At 41.9% G+C, this 13,744-nt stretch overlaps 1 protein-coding gene across 2 annotated transcripts in view; it reads left to right on the top strand.

Annotated features, from left to right (window-relative positions):
* The window catches only part of LOC137630493 (uncharacterized), a 35,898-nt gene extending 23,047 nt beyond the window's left edge, over positions 1-12,851 (top strand). For both annotated transcript variants that reach the window (XM_068361992.1, XM_068361991.1), the window contains 2 exons: positions 10,422-10,506; positions 10,893-12,851. In XM_068361992.1, coding sequence (XP_068218093.1) covers positions 10,422-10,506; positions 10,893-12,020 — 1,213 coding nt within the window. In that variant the 3' untranslated portion in view covers positions 12,021-12,851. The remainder of the gene's footprint in view (positions 1-10,421; positions 10,507-10,892) is intronic.
* Positions 12,852-13,744: the final 893 nt, after the last annotated feature.

Below are 13,744 nucleotides of genomic sequence, written 5' to 3'. Positions count from 1 at the left end.
AATTCTCCACAAAAAACGCAGGTTGCGCTCAAACAAAGATGAAGAAGCAGGGGCATACATATCCATATACCATAGGCATTGAAAACTTTGAAAAAAATAAAGAGAGACTTCCAAGAGTGCAATCAAAATGGCACTGCTAAAAGGAATGGAGAACTAGTGACCGTGTTCACGAAACACACAGTGATCAGAATTGTACCGGCTACCCCACTAAACCAATCCTATCCCATATCCTTCGAGAAAAGTATACCTCTATTCAGGGAGGAATAGCCATGATAGTTTTAAATACGTCCCTGTTATATACAAGATATCTTTCAGGATATTCGTTCAAGGTGTTGTAAACCCGTGATATCTCTACAGGTAAAATTATCTAGTATATCACTCTCAGTAAATATCCCAAGCAGAAAGCTGCCCAAGAGGAACTTTCATCAGGACAACATGGCTGGAGCCCAAAAATATATATAGAGATGCTTTAAAGATGTACTTTGTAAAGTTGTAACAGCCTGTTCTTGAATGATTTGTGGTTGTTATTCTTAACCATAAACTAATTGTAACAGTGCAGTACAACAACAACTGGAAAAAGGCCCCAAGATGACTAAGAAAGATCGTAAACAGAGATGATTTCCATAGCGGGGTAAAAAATTATCGAGAGGGGTAATCAAGGTACACATAAAGACTGGATAAAAGATGATATTGTACAACATCCATGATTTGTACAATTCTGAAAAAATATGAAGCAATCAAATATTTTGATGCTGTGAAAGGGGTGCTGACGTTCCTGAAACAATAATCACGTGTTCTTGAGAATGTTTAAACCTTACTTCTCATCTGGATCAATGCAAAGCAGTTAGCTGGAAAAACTATTGAGAACATCATTTGTGAAAAGCAAAGATATTGTAAGCCAACCTTCTTAAAAAGGATTCAAGTATGTCCGCAGACAAAGCAAACGGAAACATTCAAAGCCAGCGGGTCCTGGTTTAAAAATTTCAAGAGAAGAACTAACATTCATATTGTAGTGAGACTGTGTAGCTACAAGCTCTGAAATTAAAGCAGCAGAATCATTCGCTGTAGTTCAATTGGGACATGTCCCATCTTTTATCGATGATGCCTAAGATGAATGTTATTAGTGAAGAAAAAAAGAGAACATTTCTGGTCACAAGCCCATTAGAGACTGTCTGAATTGGCTTTTATGTATCACTTGATAATCCAAGAGCCTTTAAAAAGTCCAAAGATGCAGATGCAGCAACTTAATGTTATTTGGAAGTAAAATGACAAGATCTGTGAGCCGCGCATTTTGTTTGAGCAATGAGTCAATGAGGTTTTTGGTTAAAGGTAAAAAAAAGTACCTCATGGAGAAAAACCTCCTACTCCAAGACTTGCTGCTTATGCATGATGTTCCTAACCATCCTCCAACCATTTAAGACTACTTAATTTAGAAATTCAAATTCATCCAAATAAAGTTCCTCTCTCCTTCCTCGAATTTCAAAAAGCTTTACACAAATGCAATGTTCCAACGATGCTTTGAGGTCACAAAAAGGACCCTCCTCACTCTCTGACAGATTAGAAAGAACATTTCCAAATCGTCAGCTGCCTCATACTGAATGATAATGCCTTGACTGTTGTCAATAACAGACCCCTCAAATCTGAATGAAGGAAAATCTCTCCTGAACGCAATACGGAATGAAATTTCGAGGGACATAAACCCATCCACGAGGAGCCAGTTAACAATGATATTGTGTCCTCAGGCACGACAATAGGATTCTTCTTCTCCCTCCATTTCTCCAAGGCCATATTATTCTATTCTCAATCTCAGCTTCTGAATTATAGATCCAAATTATCTTAATTGTTCCACCTGTTTGTAGGTGGACAAGGACATCAATAATCTTCTAAAATAGTATAATGAGCAACTGACAAATGAGGAGTTGGTGGAGATAAATAAGCAGCAGCAACTAGACGTTGCAGAGGTGATTTATTATGAAAAAGAAATCACACTGACAAACCTCTAGCCTCAAGTGAAATTAGGGAGATGTTAAGAAAGTGGGAACCCTGAAAAATTTGGTCGAAATACATCAAGCAAATAAGGCTTTGATAGTGTGAGTAGCAAATCTATTTACCAATGATGCAATGTCACATTTCCATACAATTTAAAAGAAAAGACAGTCGTATTCTACAGATAGTTTCCTTGTATATGCTGAATGTAATATAATAAAGCACAAGAGACAACAAGGCGCCAAAAAGCATAATTTAAGTGATTTAATTAGTGACAGTGAATGCCTTTAAGTGAAGAATTTCTGATATTTTATAAAAAGTTCTCAGGAGGAAGATTCCTATGCCATGCACCTACTCCCCCTCCTCTCTTGTCTCCCTTATGTTATTATTACTATTACTAAGCTACAACACTAGTTGGAAAAAGCGGATTCCCAAGGGCTCCAACGGAGGTAAATTACCCAGTGAGGAAAGAAAATAAGAAAGCAGGTAGAAAATTGTGCGCAAATGTACCCTTAGCTAAAAAACTTTACCCAAGACAGTACAAGACCATGGTCCAGATGCTATGGCAATTCCAAAAGTATGGCAACAATGGTGTATTTTTAGGCAAAGGAAAAAAGAGCTGTGACGAAAGAGGGATCCAATATAATGCTAAATTACATGGGCTGTCAAAGGACACAATAACTTTCTTGCAGTAGTAGCTCAACTAGTGGCTGGTGCCTTAGCCAACCTACTCCCTAACCACGACTTTCCTCAAAGGGAAAATGCGACTCGATTTATCAATATAAAAGGGATTTTGACGTAGGAAAAATCTATTTCTAGGCGAGGGACCTGTGCCGCCCAGTGAATAAACTCCTATTAGCACTTATTCTTAGGTAATTTACTGCTAAATATACCAGAGAAAAAATGTAAAGGAGTGCTAGGTTAACTAGCTCGCTCACCTATTGGTGTCGGTATAGAATTGGGCGTATAATCCAGAGGTCCCGCACTATTTAGATTCATCCACGACAAAGACCCCAATAGAGGAGAGCCGTTCAACCTCACTCGGCACCACCAACTCTGCATCCGCTCAGAACCCAACTCCTTAGCACCCAAAGTTTGGGGACTCCAAGGGAGAGGAGCTGGGAGGGTTCACTGGGCGGCACAGGTCCCTCGCCCAGAAATAGATTTTTCCTACGTCAAAATCCCTTTTCTGGGCTTGAACCTGTGCCGGCCAGTGAATATATACAAGAGAAATGTCACCAAACTTGCAAAATAAAGGAAAAACATAAACATAAGGAAAATACAAGTTACTTTAATCAGAGATGAGTGCCAAAAACAGCTATAAGGGTATCTTAAAAAGAACATAAATCCACTTGGTAGAACAATTGACAAAAAAGGTAAGGTATAATAATGCCGTGAGTGATGATATATACAGATACTCAGGAGTCAAAAATTTACAAATATAGTAATAGTAATCAGGTGCGAAACCAACGAATACAAATAGGGTATAAATGAGGCAGGTAAGGGGGAGAGATAAAATGACAAGGAATTAATATGTGAGTTACCTGGGGGTAACTACGCTCCCTGCAGCTACTGTAGGAAATTTAAGGGCTTCCAAATGTTTAAGATAGTGTTTCTTGAACACTGACGGTGACTTCCACCCTGTATACCTGGAAAGATCCGTAAAATTCATGTGGTGAAAAAAGTTCACCGAAGTAGCAACCGCTCTGATATCATGTGCAAGAGGAAAAGAGTCAGGGCTAGCTTGTTTAATAAAATACAAAATCTGTTGCCTGATCCCTTTAATGGTAATGGTACCGCCTTGTTCTCTAACGAATAGAGGCCCGGAGGAGTTAGAGGAGGTCCGGGATAAATAAGACTTAAGAGTAGTAACAGGGCACAGAGACGGATCTTGCGTGAGGGGAACAATTTTCCAGGAGGACCATCTGTTCTGAGGGTCTTCGTTCTTAGCTAAAAAGAATTTGTTAGGTGAAAGAAGGACCTCTCCCGAAGGAAGGAACTCAATATGACCCGGGTCTCTTGATAAAGCTGCCAGTTCAGAAATTCTTGCCCCGGAAGCCAAACTCACCAAGAAAAGTGTTTTCCTGAGAAGGGGAATGTAATCACAAGAACTGTTAATGGTATCAGAAGCCAATTTGAGTACATCATTCAGGAACCAGGTAACCGGGGTAGGACAAGTAACCGGTTTCAGTCTGGCACAGGCTTTCGGAATTGAAGCTAACAAAGAGTCGGTTAAGTCTATGTTAAAACCCACTAGGAAGATCTTTTTCAAGGCTGATTTAATAGTGGTGATAGTATTGGCTGCCAGACCTGATTCTAATAAAGTTCTAAAGAAAGTGACTGTAAGGTTCAAGTTCATACAGTGTACGTCTGAGTCTATCAAAAATTTAGCCAACTTTTTAACCGCAGAATCATATTGGCGGATGGTGGAATCCCGTTTATCTGATTCTAGGAACAGGGTGTTTTGAGGATCGATATTGGCACCATGCATGGCCGCAAACTTCATGAAGTCCATAAAGTTAGGGCGCTCTGAATGTTTGAGAAAGCGTACACAACGCGTGTTTGTACTATCTGAGACAGAACCGGATTGGGTATGGGTGAGGATGTAGTCTCAACTCTCGCAGGAGAGAGTACCAATTGCTCTTGGGCCAGTTGGGTGCGACCAAGGCTACTCGTCCCTTGAAGGATCTCAGTTTGTCTAGAACTTTCAGTAAAAGATTCACCGGGGGAAAGAGATAAATCCTTTCCCAGATGTCCCAATTCTGTGACATGGCGTCTGTGGCGTAGGCCTGAGGGTCTAGATTGGGAGCCACATATACTCTCAATTTGTGGTTGGACTCCGTGGCGAAGAGGTCCACTTGGAGACCCGGAACCCGAGAGAGAATCCACCGGAATGACTTTAGATCGAGTGACCATTCCGATTCTAGAGGGGAGGTCCGGGACAAGGCGTCTGCCACTACGTTCCGGACTCCCGCCAGGTGGACAGCTGAAAGATGCCAATGGTTCGAGGCTGCTAGGGAGAATATGGCTACTAGAACATGGTTCAGAGGCCCTGATTTTGATCCGCCTCTGTTGAGGCAGCGGACCACCACTTCGCTGTCGAGAACCAGACGAAGGTGTTGTCTCTTGGGTGGAGCGAGACGTTTCAGGGTTAGAAGAACTGCCATGGCCTCCAGCACATTGATGTGAAATTGGCGAAATAAGGGAGACCAAAGACCTTGAACTTTCCTGAGCTGAGAATAACCTCCCCAACCTGATAGGGATGCGTCCGTGTGAATGATTAACTTCGGAGGCGGAAATCGAAGGGGAACTGACTTTGACAGATTGTTGGCCCTTGTCCAAGGTAGAAGTCTTTCCCGGAGAATGGGAGGAAGGCGGACTTTCCTGTCCCGGAGCTTCCGGTTCGCCCTCGAACGCCAGACACGATTGATATCTTTCAATTTTGCTTTCAGAAGTAGATCCGTCACTGAAGCAAATTGAAGGGACCCTAGGATCCTCTCTTGGAGTCGTCTGGAACTTACTTTGTCTTTGAGAAAGCGTTTGGTGTTCATTGCAATCTCTAACCTCTTGGGTTTGGGAAGACACAGAGTGTGAGATATAAGATCCCATTGCAGGCCGAGCCATTGGAACTTTGATTTCGGAAGAAGACGGGACTTCTTGAAGTTGATCTGGAAGCCTAGAGATTGAAGGTATTGGATGACTCTGTGAGTGGCTTTTAGGCAATTTTGGGAGGTGTCTGACCAAATGAGCCAGTCGTCCAGATAGGCTACTACTTGAATCCCTTGATTTCTGAGTTCCTGAACAGCAACTTCTGCTAACTTTGTGAAGATCCTTGGGGCGATGTTGAGCCCGAAAGGCATCACCTTGAAGGAGTAATTTTTGTTTCCTAGGCGGAAGCCTAGATACGGACGGAAGTGTCTCGCTATCGGGACGTGATAATAGGCGTCTGTAAGATCGATAGAGGTGGTGACGGCCCCACGGGGAAGTAAGGTCCGCACCTGCGAGACGGTAAGCATTCGAAACTTGTCGCATTGAATGGACAAGTTGAGAAGGGATAGGTCTAGAATCACTCTTCTCTTGTCCGAATCCTTCTTCGGGACACTGAACAGCCGACCCTGAAACTTCAGGTGTTTCGTTTCTTGTATGGCGTTCTTTTGTAACAGGTCCTGGACAAATTCGACTAGGTCCGGAGTGGAATGCTGATGAAATCTGTTCGGTGGAGGAGGTCCTTGAATCCAACTCCACCCCAGTCCCTTGGAGATGATACTGAAAGCCCAGGGACTGAACCTCCATTTGTTGCGGAAGGCATAAAGCCTCCCCCCTACCCGCTGCACCTCAGTATTGGCTTGAGGAGTTGCCTCCACGTCCGCCTCGGAAGTTCTTTCCCTTGCGAAAGAATCTACCTCTACCTCTGTTCTGGTATGAACCACGGTGGTAGCCTCTACCTCTGTTATAACTCTGGGAAGAGCCTTGAGCCTCATAAGATTGGTTAAAGGCTGGAGAGGTGGTGGAGGCACCGGGAAGCTGGCTCTTAGGGAGCAGAACGGTGACGTAGTCGTCCGATGAAGGAGCCTGAGAGGTGGAAGGCTGTGCAGGAGCAGCAGGAGATGGAGGAAGAGGCTGCCGGAAAACGGACGAACTACTCTGCTGTTGCCGGAACTGAGTGGAGGTATACGGGCGGAGCTTCTTCCTACCCCGGGCTTGGTAACTTGCGGGATCATATTTCCGCTTAGGAGTCAAACCCCAACGGGCTTTAAGGCTCTGATTAACTCTAGTAGCCTCTGCCAAGACTTCCTCCACAAGATCCTCAGGGAAAAGATTTGGACCCCAACAAGAGGACCGGATAAGTTTATTCGGCTCGTGCCTAATAGTCGCCTCAGCCAGGACGTGTTTGCGGCACCTACGTTTAGCAAGAGCAAAGTCATATACATCAAAATATAACGACTGCAAAGTAGCCTTATTGAGAGACTTAAAGATACTCTCAGTATCATAAGTTAAGGCTATCGACTCCGTAGACGTGGCCAAGTTCAAGGTTCGACTAACACGTAGGCGGGAATCATACTCCTGTTTAATAAGGGATTCCGGGAGACGGGGAAGCCGTTCACTAAACATAACTGAAGCACAGTCCGCTGTTAGCTTGCCAGAAGTAAAGGTGGTATGGACATTGTCCCAACACTCATTACCTGAAGGAAGAAGGAGGGAGATCGGATCCACCTCTCGGATGGGAGGCAAGGGCTTCTCCTCCAGAGCATATTGAAAAGCAAGCTCTGCAACCTTATTGACGCATGGAGTCACGGTATTCTTGTCCATTAAGAACATTGTGAAAGAACTTTTATGAGGCGTCAACATGATATTGGTGCAACAAATATCATTCAGAAACCTAGCCCAAACAGATTGGGCTTGTTCCTTTGGGAAAATGACAGTCTCTTTGGGGACCTTATCCAGCCGAACCAGAGCTTCCTCGGTAAGCCTGGCATAACCATGAAGTGGAAATGCGAGACCAGGAGGAAAGAATTCAAAATCCTCTAGTGGACGAGTACCAAGACCTTCCAATGTTAACATCCCGTCTGAGAATGGGGAATGAAGAGCCATGCGCCAAGGGTTATTCTTGGTAAACGGCGGAAGCTTAGAGGCATCCGGGATGAGAGAGCTTTGAACTCGCTCCGGAGCACCCTGCTCTAATGCCCCAAGTCTCTGACCAATGTTAGAGAACATCATGTCCATCTTGGCCTGCATTTCCGACACAATCTTAGATTGCATCTCCGACACAATGCGAAGCATGGCTGATTCGGAAAGGCCCGGGTTAGGAGCAGAAGTGGCGGATTGTACTCCTGGGTCGTGAGACTTAGAGGAGGAGCCGGAAGCCTTAGATGACGGGTTTGTATTTGATTTGGAACTATGGGAAGCCTTGTGGGGCTTACGAGCTTTTGGCAAAGTTCTAGATATAGACTTATCTTTGGGGGGAACCGGGTGTGATCGGTGAGACGAATCACGGTCCCCAGAAAAACCATGGAAAGAAGAGAGATCAGATGAAGAAGAAAGAGCGGGGCTGAGGATAGGAATCTCAGCGCCGGTAACACCTGCCTCACTTACCACCATACCTGCATCCGGATCATCCAACAACATAGGTTCCACATCCAAGTTCAAGGAGGCAACATTGTCTTCCAGATCTCCGGGGACATCCAACGGATCTTGTTCCTGGTCGATGAATCCCGCAATAGTGGCATCAATGTCGGCAATGATGGGTGCCGCAACATGCCTAGCCACAGCAGCTGAAGACTTGGCATTAGGGTAGATCATAGCACAGTAGTCTTCAGATAGGACGTAAGGCTGTTTCGATTTCACGTTTCGGGCAAATCCCCCAACCCACACTTTCAGTGTGGCCCGAGCCGCAGTCTTCTGCTCCGGGGATGCCTGAAATAATAGTGGGAATTACAGAAAGGAAGATTCCCGGCGGTCCTTCAAGACCATAGAAATCTTACTAAATAGTGTATGTATACCAAAAAAAAAGGTAAAATAATTAGAAAGACAACATAGCCAACGGGACTCACCGAATCAGATCCGAGGGTGGTGATGAGGTCAAAACAGACCATACAATTATCAGGGTGCCAGACCACGATGTCTTCCAGCTGAACTCCGCAGAGGGCGTGAGACCTACATACAGTATGGCCACAAGGCTGGTGAAGAACAGCCGCACAGGCCGTCGTCTGACAATGCACCATCTATAAAAAGAATAGTATATGAGAAACTGTAATTCTCTTAAGTAGGGGCGGGTCCGGAGGACCCGGGACTAAACATAAGTCTAACTTAAGACTAGAGCTTAACTGTAATACTCTTAAGTAGGGGCGGGTCCGGAGGACCCGGGCCTAAACATAAGTCTAACTTAAGACTAGAGTATAGCTATCCATTCCGGTCGAGCCGGGATCATAAAGAAGGATGCAACAAAGAATTAAGACACATGGTGTCTGATTTCCCGGAGCGAGGTTAAGCCCCGGACCGGGAAATAAAAGTACATCCATAAACCAATACATATAGGAACTCCGGGATAGTGATCTGTCATATATAATCATAGGAACTGTTATAAATTAAGAGGGGGGCGGAACTGTAGATAAGAACCACCAACAGAACCCGGAGGGTTTCGTATAACATAATAAAAGTGTGATAGGTGAATATAAAATAGGGTGCACCGGGATCCTACTCTGTTGACCGGTGGCCAACCCGTCTAGACAGAGACGAAACCGCCGGGACACCCGGAGGACAAAGTCCATAAACACTGAACTACCCCCTCTAAAAGGAGGGAAGGCAACGGTCCCCTAGGGGAGGGGGGAGAGAAGCCTAGCCACCAACCTAGCGAGAGGGGGAGCTTGGGGGAGGATCACGTGATACGGAGCAGCAGGGCTACCAACTGACGATCCCCAAACACTACCAAAACAGATCATACGGAGTAATAAACACAAATATTCATTATAAAAGTAATAGCGTTGAAAAATATATAAATATACACATAAAAAATTAGGGCAAGGCATGCAAAATAATAAATAAATCCCAAAGGACAACAACCTGATGGCTTATATAATAAAAATTGCCGCCCAGTAACGAAGGTCGGCAAGCCATCTACGATACGTAACCTGATATCGGCCCTAAATATGAACCACAAGGGTTCTAAACGCTAAATAATGAATATCCACAATAAAACATATAAAAATTAAACTAATAATAAAAATAATACACTTAGTAACACCGCGAGTGAAACTAAAAGCTCTCAAAACAGGAGTACCAACCGTAAGCGGAATCGAGCAAGACCGAGATGATCGAAGAGAATAAACTCCTATAATTTAAATATTAAACGATCTAGATTGCTCAAAACACAGCAAAACATAGCTTGGTACTTAACTTAGACGGTGTCTCCTGGGAAACCGATGTAGAAGCCATAATCCAGCGAAAAATAAGGCAAAACACGAGAGCACAAACAAGCGGGTTACCACACAGGCGTGCTAAAAAGGAGTTGAGTTCTGAGCGGATGCAGAGTTGGTGGTGCCGAGTGAGGTTGAACGGCTCTCCTCTATTGGGGTCTTTGTCGTGGATGAATCTAAATAGTGCGGGACCTCTGGATTATACGCCCAATTCTATACCGACACCAATAGGTGAGCGAGCTAGTTAACCTAGCACTCCTTTACATTTTTTCTCTGGTATATTTAGCAGTAAATTACCTAAGAATAAGTGCTAATAGGAGCTTATTCACTGGCCGGCACAGGTTCAAGCCCAGAAATAATTTTTTTATTGTATAATTTTCATTAATTTCTGGTGTTAGGGGGCTATAATTTGTTTCTTAAATAACATTACAAACATTTAATAATTATTATAAGTGTACTTTTTCACGTTATGAAAATATCAAGTGTCTTTCCAAAAATCCTAATATGTATTCTCTTGTATAGAAAAATTCCCAGTTTTCGCTGTTGCATGAAGAAGAGAGATGACCAGTTTTGGATATGTGATACCAATCCAGAAATAGATTTTGAGGTAAGACAGTGAAAGCTCACGACTATTATTCAGCAAAGTTCACTAAAATTCTTACTTCTTGTATTTTCTTAATTATGATTATTCCTTAATCTTTTGTGGGTGATTTCATGCAATAGGTTATATGGACAACTTTTTAAAAATCTCTTTCAAATAAAACTCTTAAGAAATCATGCATTACCCCGATAAGAAAATTTCCTTTTCCACACTCAAATCTTTACAATGTCCTGAAAACATGAAGTTTGATTGACCGCTGACAATAATAGAAGGAAATAAATTCAAAGATATTTAAGCTTACTGTTAATGATGTTATGTTTTATAAGAAAAAAAAATCTGTTTAGCCAGTAAAATGAATATTAATGGTCAGTCAATCTTTTTTACTATAACAGATACTGGAAGGAGTGTCTTCTTCAGATGTGACAAACGGCTTCTGCAATGATGCCATGGGATACGAAGAAGCTCCTTTGTGGAAAACCCGTCTTCTTAGAGCTCCTGATAACTCTCCTTGTATTTTGCCAGAGATCAAAGAAGCTTTTCCATATCAGTATGATCTTATGGTATCTTTCCACCATGCTTTTGTTGATGGTTACACGGGGGTAATATTTGCTAATACATTAGTTCAAGTACTAAATGACGTTATTGCTGGTCGACCAGTTGACAACCAACCATCCGCTGTATATGCCTCTGATGCAGATATTCAGGAACTTAATACAAAGATTAGGAGACGACTCGAGGATGATCCTGATAGACTTCGAGAACTAAAAGAAGAGATCTTAGCCTGTGACAACACACCAATCCTGTTCAAAGCCTATCCTCCACCGGGCGGACAAGACCATTCTGTAGCAATTGCCGAAAACATAGACAATCAGACATTACAGAAATTTTATGCTTACTGTAAAAATGCTGGAGTGACTTTCAACAGTGGATTCGAGGCTCTCATTAACACAGCTTTAGTGGAAATGGTGAGGGATGCTGGAGTTGATGATGAATCCCACCAAATAAGTATCAATTTATCTATGGACCTGCGTCGCTACAAAAGACGTTACGAACTTCCAATAGTTGGTCTTCACAGAAGGCAATATACACATAGGATTAGCACCAGTTCAAATGTCCGAAATCACTTCTGGAAATACACTCAAAAGCTCCACAATAAGCTTAACAAAGAGATAACATCAGGAGAAGTTTTGGAACAGTACATTGTGCGGCAAATGACCATGCCACAGATACAGTATGATGAATACTACAAAGGTAACCCGCCAATGGTTCGAGACTACTGTTTGGCAAATGTAGGAGACATAACAAAAGCTTTACCAGGTGTAGGAGATCACCTGCAATTAACAAGTCTATATTGTAAAACTGGATTGATTAAGGCACCATACTTGATGATGCATCACACATTTACATTCAGGGGACATTCTCCATACACCCTGAGTTATAACCAGAAGTACATGTCTGACGATACTGCTGGACAGCTCATGGATAGGGTTATGAATCTTTTACAAAACTTTCCTCAATAAAAGCGATATCTTTTGCCAAAGATATCATTATTTGTATCAAAAGCACTGTTCATCAAATTCAAGGTATTGGCTCGGTAGATACTATCCTTCAGATCCTACGGACGGGTGGATATAATTTTGTAGAAATACAGAATAAATTCCTCTTTGAGATTCCGTAACTTGTTTCATCACAAGGGATCAAAATAGAGAAAGACCTCTGGCTGACCAGGATTATTATCACGTAGCTTGGACTTGTTACACTTGAAAATTATACTGCTACACATAATCATTTTTAAAATCAGTTACAATGCACTGAAATCTAGCAAAAAATAGAAATTAATTCAATTTACATTTTCTTACAATAGTGTAACAAAATGTCTTGGCGATAAAACTTATATAATTTTAACTGATGATTAGTTCATTTTGTTGTGATATAACATCTTGGCAGTCAAGCCAAGCTTCATCTTTTTCTTAGACTTACTTCTTTGATGACTGGTGTATGACATATTTTGAATATGTTGTTCTTTCATATTCCTGTCATTGTGTTGACTGTATAATGCATACTGCATTATGCTGCTTTACTTCCTTTTTTCATCTAATACAATAGCAATATTGTATTTTATAATGTAGAGTATCACACCTCTTGAAGTATTGAAGGTTAAATTCTAAAATTTCTTTTGCAAGAATAATTCTGCAATGAAAAATTACGTTTCATCCATTACAATAAATGGATCATTTCTTCACATACACATTATATTCATTACTATTAGTATAATTTGTTCTTGTGATATTGTAACATTGGTTGTTCATACTATATGAGATGTTCCTGTTTTGAATAAACTTATAACAGCATATTCTCCTGTAATTTTCACCTAATAAAAGCTTTTAAGTACAATGGTAAAACCCAAGGCAAACAATAATTGAAAAGCAAAACCAACCTATCCTAAACATTTTAATTCTATTTCGCCAAGAGTTCAGTTAGCATCAATGGGCTTTGAATCTGGGATAGACTGAAAAAGGCCAGCAGCAGCCGAGGGGTAACCTATAATTAGCTCTGCCTTACCACAATAAAGGACTATGGCTTATCATATCTTTAAGATCAGTAGCATAGAGAGAGAGAGAGAGAGAGAGAGAGAGAGAGAGAGAGAGAGAGAGAGAGAGAGAGAGAGAGAGAGAGAGAGAGAGAGGGTGGTATGTTCAGGAAAGAGCTTAAGATATATTATGGCGATCATGGAAAACCTAGTTCATTCTTCTAAGTCATTTTGCTGCCAAGATATGCATTATGGAGAAAATGTTAAATAACTGAACACAGAGAGTAACAATAAAAGGTTAAAACCACAATATCAGACTCGATGGGTTGAACGACCTGTTAAAGTATTCTATGATCTGCTTCCTGCAATTGCACGTCTCCTTAATGAGTGCAAGAATCAACTTCACATGTAAAGATAGAATCACTTGCAGTTCTCACCTAAATGCGATATGCAACCTTTTCCCACTATCTGCATGAGTGACTGCATTTAGCATTTCAAGACCACTCTCTCTCTCTCTCTCTCTCTCTCTCTCTCTCTCTCTCTCTCTCTCTCTCTCTCTCTCTCTCTCTCTCTCTCGACATAATAATAGAAAAAATAGATGATATATGAAGAAACCATAAAGACTGGAATATACTCCTATCCGGAGATTTTAACTTTCCTTTCGTGGATTGGAAAGAACGGATAGAAGAAAGTGGTTGTATGTATACATATAAA

This window comes from Palaemon carinicauda, chromosome 38 (genome assembly GCF_036898095.1).
Source record: "Palaemon carinicauda isolate YSFRI2023 chromosome 38, ASM3689809v2, whole genome shotgun sequence".
Taxonomy (NCBI): Eukaryota; Metazoa; Arthropoda; class Malacostraca; order Decapoda; family Palaemonidae; genus Palaemon; species Palaemon carinicauda.
The sequence above is the reverse complement of the archived record's forward strand: the minus strand, read 5'-3'. Positions and strand labels throughout refer to the sequence as shown.